The 27,781-nt window shown below is 41.2% G+C and overlaps 1 protein-coding gene across 3 annotated transcripts in view; it reads left to right on the top strand.

Annotated features, from left to right (window-relative positions):
* Window positions 1-27,781, top strand: part of MYLK (myosin light chain kinase) — a 330,035-nt gene that overhangs the window by 159,271 nt on the left and 142,983 nt on the right. For all 3 annotated transcript variants that reach the window (XM_043996303.1, XM_043996302.1, XM_043996301.1), the window contains exon 12: window positions 26,924-27,061. In XM_043996303.1, coding sequence (XP_043852238.1) covers window positions 26,924-27,061 — 138 coding nt within the window. The remainder of the gene's footprint in view (window positions 1-26,923; window positions 27,062-27,781) is intronic.

The raw sequence follows: 27,781 nt of genomic DNA, 5'->3' as shown, positions 1-27,781 counted from the left end.
AAATGTCAGAGGCCAGATTTGAACTCCAGTCTTCCTGACTCCAAGTCCAGTGTTCTCTCTCTTGTGCCACCCCGCTGCCTTTAAATGGAGGGGAGAAAGGATGACTAGAAGAAGGGGGAATGAGTCTATTCAGAAATGACATATAGCTAGCATTTACAAAGCTCTTTAAGGTTCACAAAGTGCTTTTCAAATTTTTAATTTCATCCTTCCAAAAACCCTGGGAGATGGGTGCTATTATTGTTCCCATTTTGCAAATGAGGAAACTGAGTCACGCAGGCAAATGACCTGCTCAGGGTCACACTGCTAATCTGTGTCTGAGACAAGATCTGAATTTATATCTTTCTGACTCCAAGCCCAAGGCTCTATCCACTGCACCTCCTAGTAAAAACAAGAAATACATTAGCTATTTTTAAACTCACTCACAAAATCAACATAACAATCTGAAATGAAAACAGGCAAACCATGCATCAGTGCTGTTGGAGATACAGGGCAACATGGTCCTTCTAAAGGGGATTGTTTCTGAGAGGAACCTGAGGATCACTGGTTTCTCCCCTCCTCCTGCTGGCTCCCCAGGTCTGTACTTAGACAGGGCCTCGGCCTTATGTCCCAGTAATCTGATTACCTCCCACAGGGGAGCCACTTAGCCCTCTGAAAACCCCTGTAGGCCATCATGAATGGCTACAGGAAGGTCAGCCTGTCTCAGAGGGGGTGGCTCTGGGGTTGGGGTGAGTGTCGTTAATGAAGCTCTCAGGGGATCAACCTTTGGGTTCAGGACTCTCAGGTAAGATGTCTAGCCCTCCCTTGGGATGTGGTCCTCTCCTTATTTCTTGGCCTTGCTCATTAGGCGATACCTGCTCACCTGCTCAGTGTTGGAATGTGTACTGTTGGAACCCTACTAATTTATGTCCCTTTATATATGTTCATATCCTCTGCATGTGTATGTCTCTCTGTCCTGTCCCCATATCAGACTGCAAGCTCTCGGAGGACTTGGGGGGACCTTGACACTTCTTGGAACAACATAGTATGTGGAAGGTGCTTCATCGGATAGATCCTTTATGGACATTCCCAGTGAATGTGTGACTAGGGGCCCTGCTCTGGAAATTATAGGAACCTGATATAAACATGTAGAATCAGAGATGTAGAAATGGAAGGGATCATTTAGTCCAACTTTCTCATTTTACCGATAAGGAACCAGGCCTGGTGGATATAGCGCCAGGCCTGGAGTCAGGAAGGCTCATCTTCCTAAGTTCAAATCTAGCCTCAGACACTTAGCTATGTGTGACCTGAACAAGTCACTTAAGCCTTTTTGCCAGTTTCTTCACCTGTAAAATAAGCTGGAGAAGGAAATGACAAGCCACTCTAGTATTTCTGCCAAGAAAATTCCAAATGGAATTTTCATGAAATGAAAGGGAATTGTTTCTGAGATGAGCCTGGGGATCACTGGTTTCTCCCCTCCTCCTGCTGGCTCCCCAGATCTGTCATGAAATGACTGAATAACAACAACAAAAACCAGAAAGGTGACTTGCCTGAGGTCATGCAGATATTAAATGGAAGGAGATGGGGTGAATTCCTTCCTCAGTGGTCTTTCCACACTACCATGCTGCCATTGATTATATCTCTTCCATTGGTTAAAGATGACTCATGCCTCAGAAGTAGACTGGAGTTCACTGACCTCAGATCGGGAGCCTGAGCCCCTGTAGAGTGGGCGGGGCATTCTGAATGGTCTCAGTGGGTCAGTTCCATGCTCTATCCCATCCCAGGGTAGGTTAGTTGACCTGAGTGTCACCTTGGAAAGAGCATTGGTTTGGGAGTCAAAACAATCTAGATTCAGATCCTGATTCTGCCATTCAACTCTCTCGATGACCTTGGACAGATAGATCACTTTCCTCTGCCTCCATTTTCTCATCGGTAAAATGACTGGATGGCCTCTAAGTCCCTTTCAGTTGTAAATTTTAAAGTCTGTGATCCCTGAAGATAGCTTTACAAAGTAAGGATGTAATCTGAACATCCTTGACTCCTTTTTTTTGTTTTTTGCAGGGCAATGAGGGTTAAGTGACTTGCCCAGGGTCACACAGCTAGTGTCAAGTGTCTGAGGCTGGATTTGAACTCAGGTCCTCCTGAATCCAGGGCCAATGCTTTATCCACTGCGCCACCTAGCTGCCCCTTGACTCCTTTTTTAATGCCTCATTGATTAGTAGGTCGCCTTTATGTAACACTTTGTTTTGCCACATATGTTATCTCATTTGATCCTTAAAATAATACCTCAGTGAGGTAGGTGCTATTATTTCCCCCATTTTATAGATAAGGACACTAAGGCTGGGTCACATAGCTAAAAAGTATCTGAGGCAGAATTTGAACTCATGTCTTCCTGACTTCTAGTCAACCCTCTTTCTATTATACCACTTAACTACCTCATGTCTGATCACATGACAAGGATTTAAAATTTAGAGTTACCTGGAAGATGGATGTGGAATGATGGGAAAGACAGAGAGGGTCATTGGATGGTGACTACCAATGTTTATGGACTCTCAAAACTGATTCTTTGTACCCTTTAATTTGTCCTGGGTCACACAGCTAGTTGATGTCTGAGGGAGGATTTGAACTCATGTCTTTCTTCCTCCAAGTCCAACACTATCCACTGCACCACCTCAGAATGAATCTAAGCCCTTCTTTTTTATGATTCTTCCCACAATTGTTGTGTCCTGGCTATTTCCCTCTATGGATTCAACTGTGAATATTTAGTTTGTGGTCCTAATTTCATGGCCTGTCAAGGGACTCTTAAAATCAAAGACCTTGAGCTACAATTCAGAGGTCATGTTGTACAAGCCCATCCTCTTACAAATAGGGAAACTGAGGTCAAAAGAGATAATTTGCTTAAAATTTCACAGGTAGCCCAAGAAACTTTTTTTGTGTGGGGCAATGAGGGTTAATTGACTTGTCCAGGATCACACAGCTAGTAAATATCAAGTGTCTGAGGCTGGATTTGAACTCAGGTCCTCCTGAATCCAGGGCCGGTGCTTTATCTACTGCGCCACCTAGCTGCTCCCCAAGAAACTGTTTTAATGTGACTGGAGGGAAGGGATAACATCTAAGCTTCACCTCCCAGGGTCAGAATAGTAGCTCTTCCCTCCCCTCACCCAGCTACAGAAGGAGGACTGTTGGTTGTCTCCATTCCTCTTCCTATCCCTGTTTCTAAATGGTCCTCTTCTAGTCCTCCCCTCACCCATCCTCCAGGAGATCAGTAGTGATCAAAGAGAGGGTCAAAACAGAGTGATGGGCAGATCTTGGCTTCATGTCTCATTAGCCTCTCACTCACTCGATCTGTTTCAGCTGACTGGCCTAGTTAATCCCCTGCTTGTCCACAACTGCCTGTATTTAGATTAGAGATATACAACTTGGCTGAGGCTCCCACCACGAATGAGGAATCATTGACCTTAAAGTGGGACAATACCCCCTGGTCCCCTCTGGCCACACGTTGCCCTTGAGGGATGGGGGGGGGTGCCCTTCTCCCTTCTGCACACAGGCTTGTGCCAAGAGGTTTAAGGGAAAAGGAATCTGCCAGGGGCTGTGTTTGGATTTGCTCTGAGGACAGCTTTGGATGAGTGAAGTTCTCCCCTCCCAGCATGGGCGATTTATTGGCGTCTACAGCCCAAACAGAGCTCAGATACCATAAATGGTGAACGAAGCTGAGACACACAGCCCCTAGCTTAAGCTAGGCATTATTTGGGTTGTCTTTGCATGGAGTTTCGGGGTTGGAGGTGAGTACGGCTCAGCAGAGCCTGTCACAGCGAGACATACCTCTGGCTGATGCCCCCCCCCAAAAAAAAATCAAAGGACTTGGGGGAATGAAGAATTGACTTCAGCCTGCACTTTTATCAGCTGAAGAGTTTTTCTCATTTTATTTATTGGCAATCCTATTTTCTCTGAGTTGGGAGAGTAGAGTGGGGAAATGGAGAGGTTGATTTTTCAGGGAGGTAATGAGAAAGAACCTGGCCACCGAAGGAGGAGGAGATGTTGTCTCGGACTTATCTGTTGTTTTGTTGGAAGGGTCCCTAATTGGCGATGTCTTCTGCCTCAGTGCTGTTCCCTCCCTGTCCCGGAGATCTTATCAGGTTGCTACCTTCCTACTTAACACTGGCCTCAGGCTTTTCAGTGGAGCCCAATTTTTCCCATTGTGGGAAGAATTATGATGTTCTGATTTAATAGTAACTTCTGCATTGAGTATACTTACCATAAGACTCTGTTGAAATGACCTTTGAGGTCTCTTCTGACTCCAAAATCTAAGCTCCTACGTATTGATCAGTTTTATTGAACTGCTTTCCCTGCCCCCACCCCCACTCCCTTTTTTCAGTCTGTTAGAAGGAAAAGTCTCCTGGGGTAGGGAAGGAGGGAGGAAAATATGTGGAAATGAAAGTGATATAAAAGTAATCTAGTAATAAAATTCATAATAATAAAAGTTTGGTGAATAGAGTGCTGGACTTGGAGTCAGGACAGCCTGGATACTCATCTCACCTCAGATACTTTATAAATGTATGACCCTGGACAAGTCACTTAACTTCGACTCGATTCCTCATGTGTAAAATGAGAGGGTTGAACTAGATGCCCTTTAAGGTCCCTTGCAACTCTATCATCTATCATCTTATGACCGGTTCCAGAGAGCTTTCTTCTTGTAGGATCTCAGCCGACCAAGGTACATTCTTGAAAGTTGGAAAGATAGAGAAACCATGAGACCGAATTGTGAATTTCTTCTCATTCTATGAATCGGAGCCAGGGCTCAGATGCTCCTCACCCAATAGTTCTGGCCACTAGAGAGTGCAATTTAGTAAGACATATTTAGTCTCCTTGCCTTCTTCCTGCTCTGTACTCCCCTCCCACCCCAGCCCCATCTCAAGGAGGCATCATCTTCTTGGCCCCACCATGTCAGCCCCCCAGCCCTTAGGACGTCATTTCTATGGGGCCAAGCTGTTCTAGGCAATCTCAGCAAGGGATTCCAACATCTCCTTTCCTGAAGTCCAGATGTGGGAAATCTTTCTCACATCTTCAGCCTACAGTTTTGTAATTCTCTTGAAATTGCTGGCCTAGCACTCACTGTTCCTGTTGTTGCAAGCCGTCCTCCCTTCAGATCTTGACACACATTCTCCTCTTTTCCCTCCCTCTTCTTGTTTCTCAGTTTCTAGATAGGCAGATTCCCCTCTTTCAGTGATTTACAGAATCATACCCATTAGTCAGTCACTTAATATTTATTAAATGCTTGCTATGTGTCAGACACTGTAAGCACAGAGGATACAAATAAAGGCAGAATATATTCCTTGCTCTTCAGAAACGCACAGTAACTAACTAATCCATGGAGGGCAGCTGGGTGATGCGGCGGATTTGAGTATCGGCCTGGAGTCAGGAAGACTAATCTTCATGAGTTCAAATCTGGCCTCAGAAACATACTAACTCTGTGGCACTGGGCAAGTCACTTAACTCGGTTTGTCTCTGTTTCCTCACCTGTCAAATGAGCTGGCGAAGAAAATCGCAAACTACTCCAGTATCTTTGCCAAGAAAAGCCCACATGGGGTCATGAAGAGTCAGAAACACCTGAAAAGCAAGAAATTAACCTGAGTTCTACAGGTCCTTGAGGATTGTATGTGTTGGACCAATAATAATATATATATTTTTTTTTAGAGGCAATGGGGGTTAAGTGACTTGCCCAGGGTCACACAGCTAGTAAGTGTCAAGTGTCTGAGGCCGGATTTGAACTCAGGTACTCCTGAATCCAGGGCCGGTGCTTTAACCACTGCGCCATCTAGCTGCCCCCCCAATAATAATATTTAAAGGAAACTCAGGATTCTATGATAAATACTCTTCTCACCTTCAGGGAACAGAGAGATACAGGAAAGGAATCTCCATTACAAACATCTGGGCAGAAGAGAGGGCCAGATGGTCAGATGATGCAAAGGTGAACCTCCATTGGTTCTAGGTGAGACCCAAAGAAGAGTGTTATAGTAATATAAGAAAATATTCAATTGTAAAACCCTTGGGTCCAATAGCAGGTTGGGATTTCTTCTCGTCCTTGAATATTCTGAAATTGGCCATCCTGAAAGTCAATACTCTGTGATAGGTACATTATTTAACTGGCTAAGTATTATCAATAAATGGACTAATACAGTGGTTCCTATGTTAACATAGTCTTCCATAAGTCTTCTGAAGGCAAGGGCTATGCCCATCTTCTTTATGCAGCACCTTCCCCTCACCCCTCACCTCCATTAATACCTTGCAGATAATAAGTATTCAGTAAGTGTTTGAATACATGCTAAATGTTCTCAGCCTGAATCATTTGAAGGCCACCTTCTATTAGTAACTCTTTTCTTTTCTTTTTGTGATCTATTAGTAACTCTTCATGGTTATATTTTCTGTATAACAAAAACGAAAAAAATAGTCTTGAAGACAAAGAATTAACACAAGCACAAATTATCACTTTGTCTTGCTTAATAAAGTTGCCACTCATATTAAATAAACCTTTAGTTTTAAGACAAAAGTGCCACTACACACCACACCCATTCCACCCTCTTTCTGATCAGTGGTCCACAGTATTCTGTTAAACTGGTTTTCAAAGTGATAAATTCAAGATGTGACTGGGGCAGAGGGTCTAAATTTGAAAATAGTTTCTCTCCACTTTTTTATGCTCAGGCATGATGGGCATTAAGCAGAGATGTTAGGCTCCTGGGAAGTTTCCAAGGGATCAGCACACTGCTATTCTCTCTGCTCTTAGAAAAGTACAAACAGTACAGGCAAGCCATCAGACACATGATCGCTTGCTTTCTTAGGGAGTTAGCCCTCTGCGCCACATCCACTAAATCCCTTTATATTTGAACATATTAGTATTCTTTCCAGTGAATGGCAATCCATCAATGATTTCTTATCTTATGCGAAGTGGGTCTATCCACCATGTTGGAGGCCTTCCTTTGGACTTGGGACATTTATATGAGAAGTTCAAATGTCATTCTTCTCTCTCGCTATGTGACTAGACCACCTCCATTTTCTGTTATGTGTCTCTTTGTAACTTCCTTATCATTTATTGTAAAGAATATCAGCATCAGTATGATTTTTGAAGTATAAGCGTTTTTATCTTTTTTGTATGTTACAGACCCCTTCTCAGAATAATGTTTTAAATGCATAAAATTCATAGGATTAATAGGATTTTAAAGAAAAACAAAGTTTAGTGAAAATAAATATGTCAAAAAAAAAGAAAAGAAATATGTAATTTTTTTCCCATCCAAGTTCACTGATCTCTTGGAATCTATCCTTGGATCCCAAGTGCACCACAGACCTCAAGTTAAGAACCTCTGCTTGTATTTGTCAACCTTGAGGCAATTACATAAGGATTAAGATTTATAGACAAGTAAGAAGCTATGATTCTTAGTCTCCTCTGCACTCTTTTCTAAGTCCTGCCCTTGTTGCTATAGAAATGGAAAAGAGTCACACTCGACCAAGTCACATTTTCTATTTTCCTTTGTTTTATGAGTTGCCATGGCCAGTCTACTGGTGATGTCTATCCACTCCTCAGCTAGCCTGGTCCTTGGAAAGTAGATATTCTGAGTAGTTCACAAAGGCTTTTCAGCATATTAGAAACCACCAGAGCATTTATTCCCCTGACACAGTCTTCAAGAATTTAGGGTTGCATTGGAACAGAACCTGGTGGAGAGAGCTTTTTTTATAGCTTGAGAAATTCCATTTCATCCTTATACCAACATTCTTACCACTTTGTTCTTTCAATCCTGCACGATAGAGTTCTCCCTGCCATTATCTGTTCATTTGTAACCTTCTCCTATCTCTCAGCGTTTCCAGGAAGGGAGAGGTAGCTCAAGCCAGCTGATTCTTAGCAAACCCTGAATCTCATATCCACACAATAGAATGGTGATGATAATAGCTAGCATTTATATGTTTTAGGGTTTACAAAAATACTTCGCATTTCTTACCTCATTTGATCCTCACAACACCCATAGGGAGGTAGGTGCTGTTATCATACCCCATTTTACAGATGAGGAAACAGAGATAGAGGTTAAATCTTGCCTGGGGTCACATAGCTAGTAAAGATTGGGGGGGGGTGCATTTGAACTCAGGACTTCCTGACTCTAAGTGCAGTGCTCTGTCCACTGCTACCCATACACAATATTCCCATAAACATCCTCATCTCCAGCTGAGACATCATTCCTCTGCCTCTTTCATCCATGTTCTTCAAGCTGCCTTTTTTCTCCATTGAGTCTACTCTTGTTTATTTCTATAGGCATGAGGAGTTGAAGGAATCAGAATACAGAACAGATGAATAGAAGGACAGAATTTAAGGAACTTCTCCAAACTCTCTCAATCAGACTGCTTAGAGAAGCCTTCAAAGAGTTTGTGACAGTGACCATTTATATGAAAGATAATTGTAATTCTGAAGGCAACTTTAATGTCAGTGGAATGATTTGGAATGACTGCTTGCTACAAGAAAAGTTAGGAGAGGGGGAAAAAAGTACTTTGGTCAAAATGCCCCATAATTGCTTTTTTTTTTTTTTTAAGAAATCTGGGCCTTCCACATTATCTCTCCCCCAAAAGTAATTTTTGAAATTTTCAGATGATAGATACGGTTTAACAATGTAATTCCCAGGACTGCATTGTCAGGGGAAACCTCCCCCGGCCCCCCCACCCCACCCCAGACCCTCAACAGTTATTACTTGTAGTAACTAAAAAATCAACAGAAAGATTGGAATTTTTGTCTTTTTCTCCGCCCCTAAAAACTGTAATGTCAAGTCAACCTGTGCTAGCAGGGATCTTTTTTCCTGGTCAGAAGGGCAGCCTAGCAAGGCCTTGGGGTCCTAAAAATCCCAGTTTCTAGTGCTTTCTGACATATACTAGCAGCTATGGGACCACAGGTAAGTCACCTGGCCTCTCGGGCCCGGAGACAATTCCACAAGACTAGAAGTTACGGAGGAGTGGCTGATTTGTATTGGTAGTGGGACTTCTTAGACCAGAGTTATCCCCTTTGATGAAATCACAGATCCAGACCAGAAAAAAAAAAAAGAACGTACCTTACCTCACAGCATTATTGCCCAGCTCAAATGAGATAGTATACATAAAAGTGCTTTGCAAACCTTTATAGCCTATTTGTGTCTAATGGTGGTCATCTGGGAAGAGGGGGAGAGAGAGGAAAAAAAGGAGCCAAAAAAGAAATTTACACGATAATTTTGTATATTTAAAAGGAATAGCATAATGTATATAATAGATTGGCAGTTTCACATGCAATCATTTTTTTTTTATTATACTGTTCTGGAAATGCCTGTCTTATTCTATAAATTAAAAATAATTTTTTAAAGCACCATATAGATTTCACAGAGTATATAGAGGTAGAAGACACTTTTTTTTTTTCAAGAAGACACTTCTGAATGCATCTAGTCCAACCCCCCCTCACTTTGTAAATGAGTAAACCGAGGCCTAAGCCTATAAAGGCTACCCATTATAGGTAGCAAACATTAGAAGTGGGATTTGACTCCAGAGCCACCCTTGTCCGTTGTAGTATTTTTCTTAGTGGTGGGAAGCTGCATTTCCCCCTCATTCTGTCATTGCTGAAATCCATAATCATGTTTGTTTGTTTGTTTGTATGAAGTTCTGGAGAAGTTTGGGATGGAGAAGAAGGATCCTGAAGGCTTTTCTTAAATGAGAAAGGGGGAAGGGAAAACTGCTTCTTAAGCCTTGGGGAAGCAATTTTGCTGACACTCCAAATAGGTTTTGTTTAGTTAAGAGACAGGCTGTTTATTGGAAGAGAATTCAAATGCTCCTGAGGGGCTCTGCAGCTTGGATGAGTGCCTCTGGAAACAGGAGAGGGTAGGGCTGCCTTTCAGATGATGAAAAGGATCTCTCCTTCCATGAAAATGTGGCCCCTTTGGGGGGCAGTTAGGTGGCACAGTGGACAAAGCACCTGCCATGGATTCAGGAGGACCTGAGTTCAAATATGGCCTCAGACACTTGACACTTGCTAGCTGTGTGACCCTGGGCAAGTCACTTAACCCCCATTGCCCAGCAGAAAGAAAAAAAATGTGAACAAGGTGGCAGGGTGTTCCCCCAGTCCCAGCTAGTAGTATAGGAAGGAGGGACACTTTGTCTTGAACTCACTGTATTCAAATGCTGGTGTGGAATGAGGTTCCTTAGCGTGCCAGAAGTTGGGAGACAACGGATCTTGTTGGTGACTTGTCATTGTACATGGTCGAGCAGGATAGCCCATGGCCAAGGAGGAAGGCATCATCAGTTACCTGAAAATAAGTGGACTCATCTCTTCTCCCCTGTTTGTTGGAGAGATTAGTGTAGGGCTAGGTACCCTTGAACAGGGAGTTTTGAGCAGGTTTTCTACAGGACAATCGTAGGAGATACAAAGAGGATTAGCAAGAAACAGGGTAAAAGAAACTATGGTTTGTTGTATCCATGTGTCTAGTAGAGGCTCAAATTATGAAAGTAAGGTTGCTCTTCCCAGTTACTGTGGTACCTCCTCCTTCTGTCTTGTAGAATAACAGTTTTGATGATGCTATGCTGCCACAAGTGTTACTAGTCTTTCCACTGGTACTGGTTTTAGCCCTTCCATTTCCTCTCATACTGTGTGACTCCTACTATGTGTACTCATAAATTCTCCATAGAGGGTTGTTAGGTAGTGGACCACTAGGGGAAAATCTCATTTTAAGAGTTGTTATTTCTCAGTTGTTCAGTTGTGCCTGACTGCGACCCTGTGGACCATAGCATGCCAGGACCTTCTGTCCTCCACTTGCACACCTTCTGATGAGAGGGGCTAATCTTCATATCTTTTAGCATTTTAATACTGTCCATGGGGTTTTCTTGGCAAAGATACTGGCGTGGTTGGCCATTTCTTTCTCTGGTGGATCACCTTTTGTCAGACTGTCTGTTTTGGATAACTCTGCTTGGCATAGCTCATAGTTTGATTGAGCTATGCAGTCCCCTCCACCATGACAAGGAAGTGATCCAGGTGGGGAATTTTAAGAGGAGAACCCACTAAATTGTTTGTAGAAGGTCTGAGAACTTTGTGTTCTTAACTCCCATTTTCTCTACCATTCTGATCTGTCAGTACTGGGGTAGAAGAGGCCACATAAAACTAATAATATCGGTTTCCTATATTACTATGGCCAAGTCATTCCCTATGTGGGATGAGCCACTTCACACTTAACTAGGCTGGTTCTCAAAGATCAGGCACTAACAATCATAGGTCAAGAGCTAGAAGGATCCCCTTATTAAATCAAACACCACTTTGTAAGTGAATTAAAAGACTGAGAACCATTCATTCTTAGGGAGAGCTGGACCTTTAGTGATTAATCCCTAAGTACTTGGATGAGTTGTTGGATCTGGGATTTCACTGGTATGAATACTTTTTTTTCCAATTGAATAGAGATTCCCATCCCATCAGTCCTCCAACATGCCCCACTCCCAGACCACCACTTCCCTATGGCTGTGGTCTCACCTTACTAGAATATGAAGTTCCCTGTGGGCAAGGACTGTATGTTTTTTTTATTTCTATCCCTAGCGCTTTGTTTAGGACTTAGCACTTTGGACACACTTAATTAATGCTTTTTTATTGATTCATGTAATAGAAAATCAGAAGTAGCATGTATGTAATACTGATTATTCCTCCAACCTAGACTATGGATAAGAATGGTGGAGTTTGGAGGAGAAGGGTTGTTGTTGTCTGTCCTTTCTCTAGGAGGACCATGACATCGCCGTGATGTTATGACTTGCACTGAATTGGATTTAAGTGAAGAAGGGCTATGCAAGGTCATCAATCTCACTCCCTCCTCCAGAGCCATCTGGGTCCAGTGGCAAGATACAAATAAAAGATGACTGGAGATGGCCCTGGATGTTTAAGGCAATTGGGGTTAAGTGACTTGCCCAGGGTCACATAGTAAGTGTCTGAGGTAAGATTTGAACTCAAGTCCTCCTGATTCAAAGGTCAGTGTTTTATCCACTGAGCCACCTAGCAGTCCAGAGAAGAAGGGAGGTATTCCCCAAAGATCTATCCTAAGCCTTTTTCTCTCTTGACACTCCCTTGATGATCTCATCTCTTCTCATGGGTCATTTATAACCTCTCTTCAGGTATAGGTAGGGCATATTCAGTTGTAATTTCTTAGTTCCAAGTCAAGTGTATCTAACTCTCACAGTTGAACATCTTCAATTGGGCGTTGCAACCATCCTTTCAAACTTATGTACTAAACTGATCCCATCATTCCCCCTGCCCCTCCTTCCACCTCACCTATTTATCTTAGAGGTTTTTTTATACTTCTAATTTGCCAGGTTTGAACCCTTGGAGTCATCTTTGACTCACTCTCTCCCTCAGTTGCTGTTTTCAATCAATTAATTGCCTAGTCCTGTTGATTCTACAAAACCTCTCAAATACATCCCCTCTCTCATTTATGAGCATGGCTGCTCATACAGCTACTACCTTGATTCAGATCCTTATCTCTTTATCTCTACTTCTGAAAATCCTATGTTGTTCAGTCCTTTCAGTGGTGCCAGAGTCCTAGACTCTTTGTGACTCCCATTTGGGGTTTTCTTGGCAAAGATCCTGGAGTAATTTGTCCTTTCCTTCTCCAGCTCATTTGATATGTGAGACAAACAGGAGTAAAGTGACTTGGCCAGGATAATACAACTAGTAAGTGTCTGAGGCCAGATTTAAACTCTGGTATTCCTCTATCCACCTAGCTACCTACCTGACAATCCTTGTCTTGTTCAAAAAAATGAACTCAGGTGCCAGTTCTTCCATGAACCCTTCTCTGATTCTCCCAGCTGACTTGAAGGATCTCCCTTCTCAAATATTCCTTCTTGAGATACTTTCTCTGAAATCTCTCCTACGTTCATATCACATTTTACCTTATATTATACTTACCTGTGTACATTTCATCTCTCCCCACCCCATCCCCCAGTAGACAGACTATAAGGTTCTTGAAAGCATGAATTATGGTATTGTATCCAGATACCTATACCTTGAATAGTGCCTTGTACTTAGTAGGCCCTTAATAAGTGTTTATTGAATTGGATTAGATGGAATTGAAAGGAAATATCACCCTTGGGGAAATCAGCACCAGCAGATAGAGACAGAAGCTCCAATCATAGCCATCAGTGAAAGATCTCAGGAATGCTGAATTCCAAGTCCTCACCTATCATGAATAAGAAAAGGAAGAAAGACCTTTCCCCTTAAAATGCTAGAGAAACACCTCCTGCCTGGCTAGATAGGAAGCAGAGTAAATATGCAACATGAGACACATTTTTGGACATTACTACTGGGCTAATTTGTTTTGCTTGACAAGGCATATTTGTTACAAGGGTTTTGTTTTTCTTTTTTTCCAATTTGGGGTGGGAGGACAAAGTTGGAAAGGGGAGAAAAAAATGCTTGTTGTTTGAAAATATGTATAGGGGCAGGTAGGTGGTTCAGTGGATAGAGCACCAGCCCTGGATTCAGGAGGACCTGAGTTCAAATCCAGCCTCAGACACTTTACACACTTACTAGGTGTGTGACCCTGGGCAAATCACTTAATCCCAATTGCCTCACAAAAAAACAAAACAAAACAAAACAAAACGAAAATATGTATGTATGTATGTATGTACATATGTATGTGTGTTGTATGTATGTATGCACATGTGTATGTATATTTTAAATCCTAGGGAAAGAAAGGATTCATTTGGATAATTATTAGGTGTTAGTGAAAAGGGTATCTAGATTTTTCTTTTTTTCTTATGAATCCAATATGTATTAACATGTATTTCAACAAGCAAAGACCTGAAAGAGTTCTCTACATGAAACTTTGAGCCTTTGTTGTGTACAGTTTGTTTTAAGAATAAATGCCCTGCTTGTCTATCCCCTTTGGAACTTCCTTTTGTTCTCTTCTGCGTATTTTTAAATGTTTTCCTTGATCCTTGATGGGTTTTTTTTTTTTATCACTATAACTATCCACCAGCTTTCCTGCCCCTCCTGCCAAAAATAGAAGCCTTCCCTTGGAACAGATAAATACAATGAGGCAAAGAAAATTCATATGTTGGCCATTAGTTGCAAACCTATTTTTCATTCTTTACTCAGGTGTTTATTTTTCTTTAAATATTTCTTTCAGTTACATTCGACAAACATTTACCTACTTTACAAAGTCATTAAATATTTTATAAACCTTAAAGCACTTTATAAACCCCATGCCTGGAACTCTCCGGGCCCCCCCCCATCTCCCTAGCATCTGCCAAGTCTGAACCTTCTTTATGCCAGTGCCTTCTCTCTGCTGATTATGCCCAATTTATCCTGTCTGTATCTTGTTGATACATAGTTGTTGGCATGTTGTCTCCCACCTTAGACTGTGAAGTTCTTGAGAGCAGGGACTGTCTTTTGCCTTCTTTCCTTTTGCTTTCTACCCCAACACTAGCACAGTGCCTTGCACATAGTAGGTGCTTAATAAATACTAGTTGACTGACAAAAGCATTTTTAAAATATGAGCTATTTTTTATTTACTATGTGTAGTATACTGTATGGAGCCCTGAGTGAGATATTAAGATATGACTGTCCTTAAGTAATTTATGATCTAACTCAGGGGTTTTTAACCGGGGGTCTGTGAACTGTTATTTTAAAAAGAATGGTTTCCTTTGTAATTCTATCTACTTTACTTTATGCATTTGAAAACATTATTCAGAGAAGGGGTCTGTAGACTTCCCATGACTGCCAAAAGTGTCCTCGACACAAATATTTAGAATCCATGACCTAATAGTTAGTCCTAATTAGTATCTAGGATGGGGAAAAACAGCTTCTGGAGGAAGAGGGGAGTGTCTTGCAAAGCCACATCTTTAAAGCAAATATCAGCAAGGGTAATATGGGCCCAAGTTTTCAGGGGCTCTAAATGGGGGAGAAAGAAGAGAAATAGAATTATGTACATAAGTAAAGACAGAGGCATGAGACAGAGGGACTGGAGGTTGATGGAGCAGCTGGAGTGAATATTAGTGGTCACTGTGTCTTTGGCCTCATACTTTGGGAAATGTAGCAAAATAGGGCCACTTTTTACATCTGATACCAGTTCGTTGTAAAAAAAAAAATGATCCTTCCCTAGCCATAATAGCAAGTTTTCTGTCAGATCTAAATTGACTGAGAACCTCTTTGAGTAATTTCTGGTGGTTCAGAGTACTGGAGAAATAGCCAGGGAATAAGAAACTGTGGGTCAGAAGGGATAGAGAGAGAACGCAAGAATGTGCCTACATCCACATATTCTGTGTCCTTCTTTACCCTCTGCCCTACTTTTTCTCCTTTCTCCCTCTTTCCCTCTTTCGTTGCCCTTCTTAGACTCTCCTCCCTGCTTCACTCTTAATTCACCCTCCCCGTGCCAAGTTAAAAGCTTCAGAACAGAGAAGCTAACAGGAATGGGTCATGATTACACAGAAGATTACCCACTGCAAATTCTTTTTTTTCCCAAATTTTACAGGGCTTTTTTCCCCTCCTAGAACTTCAAACAGCTCAGAGTCTTAATTCTTTGTAGCCAAAACTGGGGAGGAAGAAAGGCAATATAGGAAGCAGGGCTCTGGCACTCACTGATTGTGTGACTTGTGGGTAAAGTCACCCACTTTCTCTGGCCCTCACTTTCCACATCTGTAAGATGCTGCTGCTGCTGCTGATCACCCTACCTCATGGGGTTGTTATGATGAGAGTAAAATTTAAAGCCCAATGTATTCTACAAAATGGAACATAAATGCCAAATAGAGGACCAAAATGATGCGCCAGGTCTGAGATGAGACCATTTGCTATGATGGATTGTGGTCACAAGGAGAGTTTCAGACTAAAGTTCATTTGAGTTAGAGTTACATATGGTTTTTTAACTCACAAATATGGGGAACAAGGAGCACTTCAGGTATAAGAAAAAGTATGTACAAAAACATGAGAACATCAGCATTGCATAGTGTGTGAAGAGCTAGTTTTGAAGCCAGAAAGATATCAAGACCCACCTCTGACACATACTGGCTATGTGACCTTAGGCTAATCACTTAATCTCTCATCACTCTAAGCAACTCTCCAAGACCAGCACTTGCAGACAAGGTGCTGGTCTGCATTGGCAAAGACAGTTACCTACCCCAATGAAATCATAGGTCCCACTCTTAGCCCTATGAGTAAAATCGTGGAGGTATGGTAGACAGGCAAATAGCCTACTTCAATGGGAGCATAGTATAAGGTCAGGCCAGAATAGTAGATTGGTGACTGAAAATAAAGAGCCTTGAATGCTAGACTAAGGATTTTGAACTTGACTTAAGACAATAGGGATCCATGGAAGACATTTGAGCAGAAGAGCAATATGACCAGATGGCTCTATATGAATAATGCAGGCAGATGCATTTTCTCTAGATACCTGAGGACAATGACCGTACCCTATGTAGAATGAAGTTTATAATATGAAGGCATGATCTGGAGAATGAAGACTACTAGAATTTGTAAGCTATTTTTTAGAGACCCACAATGAAGACTCCTGAATGAGAGGACAGTGGGTTTTTCTTTCTTTTATAAAAATTGGTTTGTAATTCTTTTTTTTTTTCTAGCTAATGCCTCTTACTTAGTTGCATGTTTGCCTTTTGAGACCAGTCAAGTTGCTTGTAGGTACCATCTGTCCCATTAGGGGATTTGGTAGGTTGTGGTGAGTGGTGTGTGGTATGTGATACAAATGTGAGAACAGCTAGAAGCTTAGGAGACAGAGAAGAAAAGGGAGGATAGGTCTGGAGACATTGGTAGAAAGGATTATTTCTTCCTGTGGCATAGGTGGCTGTGATTGAGGCACTTTACCGTGTGGAGCCCATCAGGACTGTATTTACTACTGCCCTCTGAGCATAGTTATGGATGTTGCTTTGATCCTGGGATGGTGCCATCAGAAAGTTTATTCATCTTCAGCCTCGTAGGCAGCTCCTCCCATTCCTTCATTTTGGAAGAAAAGCCATCAGTGTGGTAGCTGCCTTTTTAACCTTGTAAAGCTTATTCTAAACCCAGGCTGGAGGGACCCAAGATAGATGCCATCCAGTACTCTCTGCTCTTGTCTGGGAGGAAAACAAAACCAAATTGGGAAAATACATCCTGTTACATTCAAGTAGCATATATTCTACACTCATTGTGTGCCAGGCATTGTATTGAAGGTACACAGACAAGCAATGAAATAGCCCCTACCCTCAAAAAGCTTATATTGAACTAAAATCTCAGCTTTCTGGGTACATTATCTGATCTGAACCTCACAACAACTCTATAAAACAGATGTCACAAATATCATTAACCCCATTATGTACATTCAGAAATGGAGGCCCAGAAAGGCTAAGTGACTTCCCTATGGTCACACAGCTTGTAGAAGATGTGATGCTGGGTCTTCCAGACTCTTAAGTCCAGTAGTCTGTCTACCATGTTACTTCCATTTCAGGAAATTAGTATGTAAGAATATATATATTTTTTAAAAAGAGTATATAGGTGTTGGGGCAGCCAGGTGGCACAGTGGATAAAGAACCAGCCCTGGATTCAGAAGGACCTGAGTTCAAATACGGCCTCAGACACTTGATACTTACTAGCTGTGTGACCCTGGGCAAGTCAGTTAACCCTCATTGCCCTGTCCCCCGCCAAAAAAAAATTTTTTTTTTAATTTTTAAAAAATATCAGGCTCAACAACAATGTGCTAACTCAATGTGTTTATACAATCTGGCAGGGTATAATCCACAGGGAATCCCTCTCTCTTTCTCTCTCTCCCCACACCCCCCACCCCCGCCCCATAGTAAGTTTTGTTCCTTGAAGATGTTACATGATTTCTTGGTAATTACCCTTTGTGCAAGTAGCTAACCTACTGATGTAGAAAAGAAACAAAATAAAGAAGCCTATATGTCAGAAGGCCAGTTGAATTAATAGCCAAGAAAATTGTGACTAAGGGACCTTGTGGGTAACTGAGATATGGAGATGTGGCATTCTGGAGCCAGGAGTAAAGAGAGAAAGAAATACATTCAAGGTCAGGATGGTGGGAAAATCAGAGAGAAATGAGAACAAAGCCTGCATACACATCACTGTTATGAGAAAGGAGGAGGATGGCTTGTGATGTCATGGTAGTATATATTCCAGTTTAGACCAGCCACACAAGGAACTTCTAGCATTTGCCTTCTGCTTCCTTGGATGGAATGAAGGATGAAGAGGATTCTTTTGCTGTTGCAAACCCATTGTAGTAGTCCTGCTCAATTTTGACTTTTTTCCTGGATATGTAAAGGACTTTTAATGCAGAAACTCTGGGGCTTAGTTACTGCACTTCTGCGTGAGTTAAACTTGGGGTTCCTCTTTGATGGTCTTTTGTGGGTTCTTTGAAGCTGTACTTTGCCTCTGTTGTACTCCAATATATCTTGGGGTGAGGGAGGAATCACATAAATGTGGTGAGAAAATTTTGTTGGTCTTTGTTGAAGATACTCAAACCTACTGGAATTTAGGGCAAATGGAATGGAAGCATAAGTATTAGAAGTTGGGACCTTTTTTTAGGTGTAAATTATTAAAGGGCCATTCATACTTCAGAACTATATAGAAATCTTTCTTTTAGAAAAAGGGGATGACTAAAGAACATCGATATTTATAAAGAGTCAATTTACAATATCCTGGATCCCTTTCTCTGGATATGAGCGATGAGAAATGAGGGTGCTCAAAAGAGGAGTACCTGAAAGCAGGATTTGAATCCTAGATCTGACCTTTGTTACTTTTGTGATATTAAGTGTCATTTTATCTAAGTTCCCTCATTTGTAAAATGAGAATATGGATGTTGATGACCTCTAAGGTTGAAGTTTCACGATTGAGTTATCCATACTTCCCTAGTCCAGGGGGGAGTACATTCACCTAAAGTATAATGCCTTTTATTCCAGCCCAGGATTTTAACTCTGCATGTGTCTTCATGGTTAAGTATATTTCCATCTATGTAGCAAATTATTAGATTCTCTTTTCTAATTCATTCTGCAACTCTATTCTGTTTTATCGACAAGTTTAGTCCACTAGCATTCAAGGTTAAAATTGTTGAGTTTACTTTTCCCTCTGTCTTTGTGCTTTGTTACTTTTTTAAAAAAATCACTAGACTCCTTGGACTTGTTTTGCCCCACACCCCCTCCCTACCTGGCCCAAACTTAAATTTCTTGATTCTAATTTTATCATTGTTGTTGTTGTTGTTATTTTAAATTCCTTTAGAAGCCCAGAGAAGAGTATGATTTAGGACTTTAACCATCTCCTCACCATTTTTATCTGTGGTCAGGAGATATTAGTACACTTCTCTTTCCCATTTCTTCCTACCCCATGGATAATTCTAGCTGTTGTTCCTTTAAGCATTTCTCTCTTTGCGCCATGACTTTTAGACAAGGTCAAACTTTTAAAAGATTCTGTGTCTTTCATTGAGCAAATAAATACTGATTTATCATTTGTTCTTTATCAGACTACCTGGACTTAATTGTCTTTATTAAGTTTCTTTTGTTTTATGAATTTACATGTGAGTTGTCCTCTGGTTTCACCAATAGGAACAATTCTAATTCTTATATCCATCTCTTTTCATGAATTATATGCTGAATTTGCTTTCCCTCATTTCTCATAGGTGTTAGGACTGTAGATTTAGAACTCTAAGGGACCTGAGAAGCTTTTGAGTCCAACCCCTTCATGTTATAGCAGAGGAAAGTCACCCTCAGAGAGGTTAAGTTACTTTTCCCAGATACATACAGCTAATAAGTGTCTGAGGCAGGATTGAACTCAGGTCCTCCAACTCCAAATCCAATGTTTCCATGTACCATGCTGATAAATAGTCCTGCTCAATTTAGGCTAGTTTTCCCCATTGATATGTGATTAATGCTGAAGTTCTGAAACTTGGCTATTGCATTTAGCAGTGAGCTAAACTTGGAGGTTCCTCTTTGATTTTTTTTTTCAGGTCAATGAAGGTTGAGTGACTTGCCCAGGGTCACACAGCTAGTTAAGTGTCAAGTATCTGAGGCTGGATTTCAATTCAGGTCCTCCTGAATCCAGGGCCAGTGCTTTATCCACTGTGCCACCTAGCTGCCCCTCTTTGATGATATTTTGTACATTCTGTTGAGTTGTACTTTACCCTCTGTCCTTTTCTTTAAATTCTTCTGGAATTCTTAATTTCCTTCTTTTTAAGTCTTCATTGAGCTTTTCAACTCTTTGAGATGATTTACAATTTATTCTAGATATATCTTATTTTCATGTAGTTGCTTGCATGTTGTTTTCCCCATTATATTGTGAGCTCCTTGGGGCAAAGGTCTTTTTCTGCCTTTCTTGGTGTCTTCTTACAAAGGGCCTGGTACCAGTAGGTAATTGTTGACATGACTTGACTTGATGTTGTTCTCTTCTGATTTCTAATTTGTAGTCACAATTTCATCTCTCCCTCCTGGAATTTTCATTTCATTTTTACCCTATGATATTTATTCCTTATTTGGAAACCTTTTTCTTTAGTGGGTGTTTTATTTCAATCTCTCTGCCAGTTTTTCTGCAGATGAATTTTTGTGATGAATTTTTTTTTCTTTCCCAGTTTTTTTGTTGTTGCTGGTGCTTTATTTTATTTAGTGCTTACCATGCAGTAAATACAGAATAAGTGTTTGTTAACTGATTGGTCAGTGCATTTCTTGCTCTTTGGGGATGTCGATGGCTGTCTGGGCTTAAACATGACCACTTAACTGTCTCTTAGAAATCCCAAAGTGGGTAAAAGTGGTAGCAGTAGGAATAGAGAAGATGGAATAGATTCAGGAGTAATTGCAAAAGGAGAATTGACAGGACTTTTTAACTGATTGAATGAAATATTAAAAATTTTTGGTATGTTTCATGCCAATTTTAGACATGGGACATTGGGATAAATAGTGGTGCCAGTGACATAAAATATGGAAGATATAAAAGAGGGAGTGATACTTGAGTGGTAAAATAAGTTTCATTTTGAACATGTTCAATTGGAATTGCTCATCGGACATCCAAGTGGATTTGTTATTTAGGATAGTTTGAAATGGAGGCCTAGAGAAGTCAGGACTGGAGGTACCTATAGACTGGGAGTCATGTGTGTCCAACTAATAGTTGAAGCTATGGGAGTGGGTGAGATTTCTGATTTTCTCCGGGAAGGTTTGTCTGCTTAACCTGACCCTGCTCTGATTTTTATCCAATGGCCCCATAGCACATATGTATGCTATTTGTGCAATAATTATTTGTACTTGTTACTCTGTTGCTTTGTAAGTATTCCTAAATCTGTTTCCTATGTGTGTCTTATCTCCCCCATTAGACTGGGAAAAATTTCAATTAGACATAATCCATGCCTTATATAATTGGCTACAGATTGCTGATGAGTGCTTGACAATTAGACTGGGAACTGCCACAGGGCATGAGTGATATCTTCTTCCATCTCTGTATCTCTCCTTAGTACAGAGATCTGAACATAGGAGGTGTTCTATCATTGGTTTTTGAATGAGAGAGACAGAGAGACAGAAAGAGAGAGTTTTGTTTTGTTTTTTTTAAATCCCTTCTTGGAAAAACAGTAACAGAGGATTCCCTTTTGCCAGCTAAAGATACAATCATCTCTTCTATTTCATCCTGGGCCCCTAAATCAAGAATGTTCAGATTTCTAGAAAAAATATCCTTTCTTTCTTAGGAGAGAGGACTCAGAAGCAGCAGCCATTCCAAAATCAGAAGGACATACAGTTGTGGGAAAAATGTGGGATATATATTTAGTCTGGCTCAGTCTGGGCCCAGCTCTGAGCTTTTTCCTGCGTCCTCAACATAATGTTCAACCTATTTGTGCTTTTCCAGGCTATACTTTGCCCTCTCTGGATGTTTCAAGGTCCACAGTTCGTTCCCTCTGGCCTCTTCTTGCCTGAGTCCCTCATGTCACTCCACTTGTCTCTTCCCCCTAAGATAGGACTCACCTGTGCCACAGAAAAGCCAAATATTTATAGGATCATAGTTTTATCAATCATTAAGTACCTACTATATTCTAAGCCCTGTGCTATGTGCTGGGAATATAATCTAATGGATTAGAACTGGAAAGGACATAAAAGGTCATCTAGTCTAACCTTCTCTTTCTATTAGATCAGAAAGATGAGACCCAGAGGATGACCCAGCCAAGGTCACACAGGTAGTGAATGGCAAAGCCAGGATTGAGACCCAGGGCTTCTAACTTCAAATACATTCAACATACATTCCAACGAGAAAACACAACCTCGGGTGAAGATGAAACTCAATGGCCAAACGTTAGAAAAACAAAGTAAAAAACAACCTCACTGCAGTTCATATGGTGGAACAGTAATTCTCTTGTTCTCAGCTGCTGAGGGTGTCTCACTCATCAGGATTGACAGTGATGTTACTTTGCTATTGTCAGATCTAGAGATAGGCTCCATCCTTAGTAGATTGAATTGGGCAAATCATATAACTTGTCAGTGCCTGGCAACTTTCTAAAACTAGAAGTTACAGAGAAGGCATTGGTCTTCATTGGTAGAGAGAGATTCATGGGGTGTTATTACAATCAAGGAGACACAGAGAGGAGGGAGAGGTACAGATGGGGGAGAAAAGGGAAGAGAAGAGAAGAGAAGAGAAGAGAAGAGAAGAGAAGAGAAGAGAAGAGAAGAGAAGAGAAGAGAAGAGAAGAGAAGAGAAGAGAAGAGAAGAGAAGAGAAGACCTACCTCCAAGTCCTGCTTCAACATATCCTGACTATGTGGCATGAGCAAATCATTTAACCTCTCAGTGGCCCCAGGCAACTGTCTAAAATAAGGAAATCACAAAAGAGTTGCCATTCAGCATTGGTAGAGGAAAGTTCCTCACCAGGAGTTCCCTACACTGATGAAATCATACCAGAACCCACCCTTCTCCGATTTACCCAACCCAGCCCTGTGAGAAATACACTCCCTAAGTGAGGAGTTAAGAATGTTGGTTTCATCAATAGTCCATTCTTCATTGGCCATACCAAATAGATGACCAGAGAAGTATTCCTAATCCTCAAATCTTTCATCTTTGACTTTGGAATGCATTAAAGACACATGGTCTTCATCACCTGCCACTGCCTCAGCTCAGTCCTGACCCTAATTCCATCTGGCTCAGTGGCCTGGGGAAAAGAGGTTGCCCCCAATTAATCAATCGACATTTGTTAAGTGCCTACTTGGTGCCAAGCTAAGCCTAAATAATCCACTGGGAGAACCAAATGCAACTAATATTTAGCCGTGTTTTGTTCCATGAAAGCGAATGTAGACAGTGTGAATCTTTGCCTCCAACCCCAGATCTCTGAGAGCAGGTTCATCCCTACTGGTCATTTCCTCTCACTGCTGAGAGGCATGGTGAACTCACCTGGTGGTCAGGAAAACCTGGGCTCTGTTCATGCCTCTGTCACTTTCTAGTCAGGTGGTGTGAACATAAACAAATTGCTTAACCTCCTGGGGTTCACAGAAAGACTTCGTATAAGTTTAGAAGGAGTCACTGATCTTTGTGAGTGGAGGAAGTGTGCACACCAATACACACTGAGGAAGTTACAGATCTAGATGACCAAAAAAAAAAAATTCTCTCTGGTGCCTCACACTTATTCTGTCCAAAACTGAACTCAGTTTAGGGGGGCAGCTAGATGGCACAGTGGATAAAGCAATGGCCCTGTATTCAGGAGTACCTGAGTTCAAATCTGACCTCAGACACTTGACACTAGCTGTGTGACCCTGGGCAAGTCACTTAACCCCCACTGCCCCACAATTAAAACAAAAAAAGAACTCGGCTTTCTTGCCCTATGACTTAACATATTTCTTTTAGCATTGCCCCAATTCTCTAGGCTACCCAGACTTCAGTCTTTCAGTTCACTTGTTCCTTTATTTCTCCAGTCTTTATGTAATAACTCAGTGATATGAAACACAAATAAATAGAAGTGGGGTCACTAAACCAACCATATATAAGAATCCCTGTAGGCCCCATATCGACTTGGGAAGCCACCTATTAATGGCATCTATGTTTTATTGTATTTTTATTTATTTTGTTAAATATTTCCCAGTTGCATTTTAATCTGGGGTAGCTATGTGGTGCAGTAGATAGTATTGGGCCTGGAGTCAGGATGACTTGAGTTCAAATCTGACCTCAGATACTTAGTAGCTGTGCGAACCTAGGTAAGTCTCGTAAGCCTGTTTGCCTCAGTTTCCTCATCAGTAAAATGAACTAGAGAAGGAAATGGCAAGCTCCTCCAGTATCTTATCTTTACCAAGAAAACTCCAAATGGAATCAGGAAGAGTTGGACATGACTGAACAACAATAACAACAACATTTTAATCTGGCTGGAGCAACATGTTTGACACCCTTTGTAATAAATCACTGTCTCTTACATTTCTTCCCACCTTTTTTGTGTTAGATTATTGTTAACATCCATTGTTTCCCGAGCCTTTCTACTGGTACAGTGAAAAAAGCTTACAAGATTTGGGGCCAGGGTGACTGGGTTCAAATCCTGCCTGATGGACTTTGGACAAACCCCTCTGGGCCTAAGGTTCTTAATGGTAAAATAAAAGGTTTGAACCAAATTGTCTTAGGCTCATTCCAGCTAGAAATCTATGATCCTGCAACTGGGAATCAGAGAAAGACAAGGGAAATTTATGAAGTGGTAATTCTTTAGGGATCGAGCATAACTCTGAGAGAACAGACTTCTGCTAGATCTATGAGGATACAGGCTGATTTAAATCTGTCTTGGTTGTCCATCTATGGAGGGGAAACATTTGCAATGGTCAAACAGAGCAGTGAAAAATTCTTTCTGTTTGGCTCTGAAAGGCATTATGAGGTTTTGAGATTTGGGGTTTATTTTGGGGGGTTTTTTGTTGTTGTTTTTTGAAACAGCATTTTTCTTTTTGCCTTGATGATGGTGTTTGGCACAGGCTGGTATGAAAATGAGCCTGCATTTCCTGAGCACATAGTGACTAAGAGATTTTATATTTGCTGTAGTGGGTCCACAAATCGAAGGATGGCATGCAGATAATCAGCCAGAGACTCTAAACAAGCAACAGAGAAATGTTAATGCATGCAGACATGTGCTTCTGTTAGGTAAACATTCAGCTCAGATTAGAAGGAAGCAAATTACTAAGACATCCTGGCAAAAGGGGGTGTGTGTGTACGGCTGATACCTACCTATCTTGCTAATGGTTTTTAGCATCACCTGCTTTAGATGGACATTTGAAGCTTTGTGGTCTGCATATACCCAATGTAGGAGGAGGAGACATAGTTTGGTATCTGAGCAGTGACTATTGACCCATTTCATGGAAGGGGAGCCTGAGTAAAATATTTCTGATAATCTGAAGTCCTTACAGCTCCCCAAATCCAGAAATGAGAGCTGTGGTATTTGTTTGGTACTTCCCTGAAGCTTGGGACTCTGGCTAAGACTGAGAGAGACTGGAACAGAGAGTGCTTTGGGGAGGCAAAAAAAAAAAAAAAATCCAAACATTTTGTCCTTACAGTATTTTCCATCTGAGCTGAGACAGGAAATTCCACAAATCTCCTGAGGCAGCTGGCTTCCCTAGCCACTCAGGCTCAGTCAATCAAGGAAATTAGATTTATTAATTACCAATATGTGATCCTTCACAACCACACTATTAGGGTTCCTTCTTCAGAGTTGGCCTTCCCCTCAGGGCAATAAGACAGGAACCTGCAAGAAGGGAGAAGTACAGTCAACCTGTGAAGGCTTTATTTAGTGGCATGGAATGCTGGGGATATAAACCCCACTGATTCTAGGAGGGGTATCCCAACCTCTGCTCCATCCTTGCTATATGAAGACCCCTGGAACGGTTTCTTTTTAGGTGACAAGAGAAAATAGCTCTGCTTGGTACATAATCTTGGCTGTTTTACTAGGAGACCCCAAATTAAATTTTTAAATTTTAATTCAGTTTTTTACATTTGGATCTTGGCCTTGAATGTATATAAAGCAACATGTAAATTTATGGAAATGTATTCCCAAGTCCTGGGAGTTACTAATGAAAATTTAATTATTGAGATATAGAATACCTTAAACTAATAACTGCTTAGAAGGTTATCTGTAATGTTTGCATTTTTATGCAAAGGGCAGAGTGGGACATAGCCCACAATGCAGGGTTTCTTGATGGACAAAATGATAAGCTAAAGGGTAGGAGTTGTTGTCCTAACCTCCCTGCTAATATTTCTGGCAATGTCCTTGACTCCTTGTCTGTGCACAGAGTGATGTGTGTCCTTTAACACACAAAGAAAATTGTATTTGTGTTAATCTAAGTATGTATTTCACCATATTTATTAATTGCTTTTACCTTAGTTTCTTCTTCAGTTTATTAATCTTTTTTTTTTTTTTTTTTTGGTGAGGCAGTTGGACTTAAGTCACTTGCCTAGGGTCACACAGCCAGTAAGTGTTAAGTGTCTGAGGACAGATTTGAACTCAGGTCCTCCTGACTCCAGGGCCAGTGTTCTATCCACTGTACCACCTACCTGCCCCTCTTCTTCAGTTTAAAAGAGACAGATTTAGAAAAACATTTCTACAATGATTACTGAGATAGAATGAATGTTGTATTTGACAGCCAGAGAACCATTTAAGAAGTTGTAATAGTGAACAATGTCTAGTTGTCTGCCCTGGACTTTGAAGTCCTGACCCAATATGAAGATGTTGAGTGACAGCTTTCTTCCCCTTAAGGCTCTCTCCATTGTAGGTCAGGGTTCCAAAGGGAGACTATGATTTCCCATTATCCATTTCTCAATTTCCAGACAGAAATCCCATTATCCCAAAAAGAAAAGACTGTATCATGTCCTTCTCTTAAAGATCTCTAAGGCCCAATTCCAACTTGTATCCAGGGGCACCCACAGTACCCAGCACTGTGGTTTGTTTATATATGGTGTTGCCTTTTAATCAGTATTCATCGAATGAATGACTTTTGTGTCTTCTCTTGCCTCCTGCACAGAAAAGAAGAGCAGTAAAGAAATTGATTTCCCTACATCGGGGGTTCCCAGTGGCTCATCCCCACCCATCTTCCTGAAAGGCCTCTCTGACCTTGAAGTCATGGATGGAAGCCAAGTAATCATGACAGTTCAGATATCAGGTCTGTCACCATCTTATCTCTGACTCCTGGATGTTGGGGGAGTTAGGGTTATGAAGAGAAGATGTACCATAAATCAGGTCACTATGGGTGTCTGTCTTTCAGAGAGAGCATGGAACTTGGAACCATGAGGAACACTGACACAAGTCCATGATTTTATATGTATTATGTTATATAATTACCTATATATTCACACATATACATGTCTTTGGCTTTTGCTTTGCTGCTTCTGTGATATCAGTGATTGGCAGGAAACTCCCACTACCCCCTCCACCCTCACACCCTAGACGTTAGTCCTTTCCTGACTTAAAAGATCAGCCCCAAATGCTGGGGGACACCCTCTGATTCTTTTCATATCTCGGGGATGCTAAAGTATCCTTAGGAAATATTTTTGGGGGAATTTTAAAAATTATTAACTTAACCCTCCAAATGGCATTTCCATACACTTAGAGGAATTTAGGAATAGGATTTTTTTTTTTTTTTTGCTGGGCAATTGGGGTTAAGTGACTTGCCCAGGGTCACACAGCTAGTAAGTGTTAAGTGTCTGAGGCCGGATTTGAACTCAGGTATTCCTGAATCCTGGGCCGGTGCTCTATCCACTGCACCATCTAGCTGCCCCTAGGAATAGGATTCTATAAGGAAACCATGAATCCTCATTTCATACTGCTTGCTTTTAAACAAAAAAATGGGGGGCAGCTAGGTGGTGCAGTGGATAGAGCACTG

This window comes from Dromiciops gliroides, chromosome 3 (genome assembly GCF_019393635.1).
Source record: "Dromiciops gliroides isolate mDroGli1 chromosome 3, mDroGli1.pri, whole genome shotgun sequence".
NCBI classification, from domain to species: Eukaryota; Metazoa; Chordata; class Mammalia; order Microbiotheria; family Microbiotheriidae; genus Dromiciops; species Dromiciops gliroides.
The sequence above is the reverse complement of the archived record's forward strand: the minus strand, read 5'-3'. Positions and strand labels throughout refer to the sequence as shown.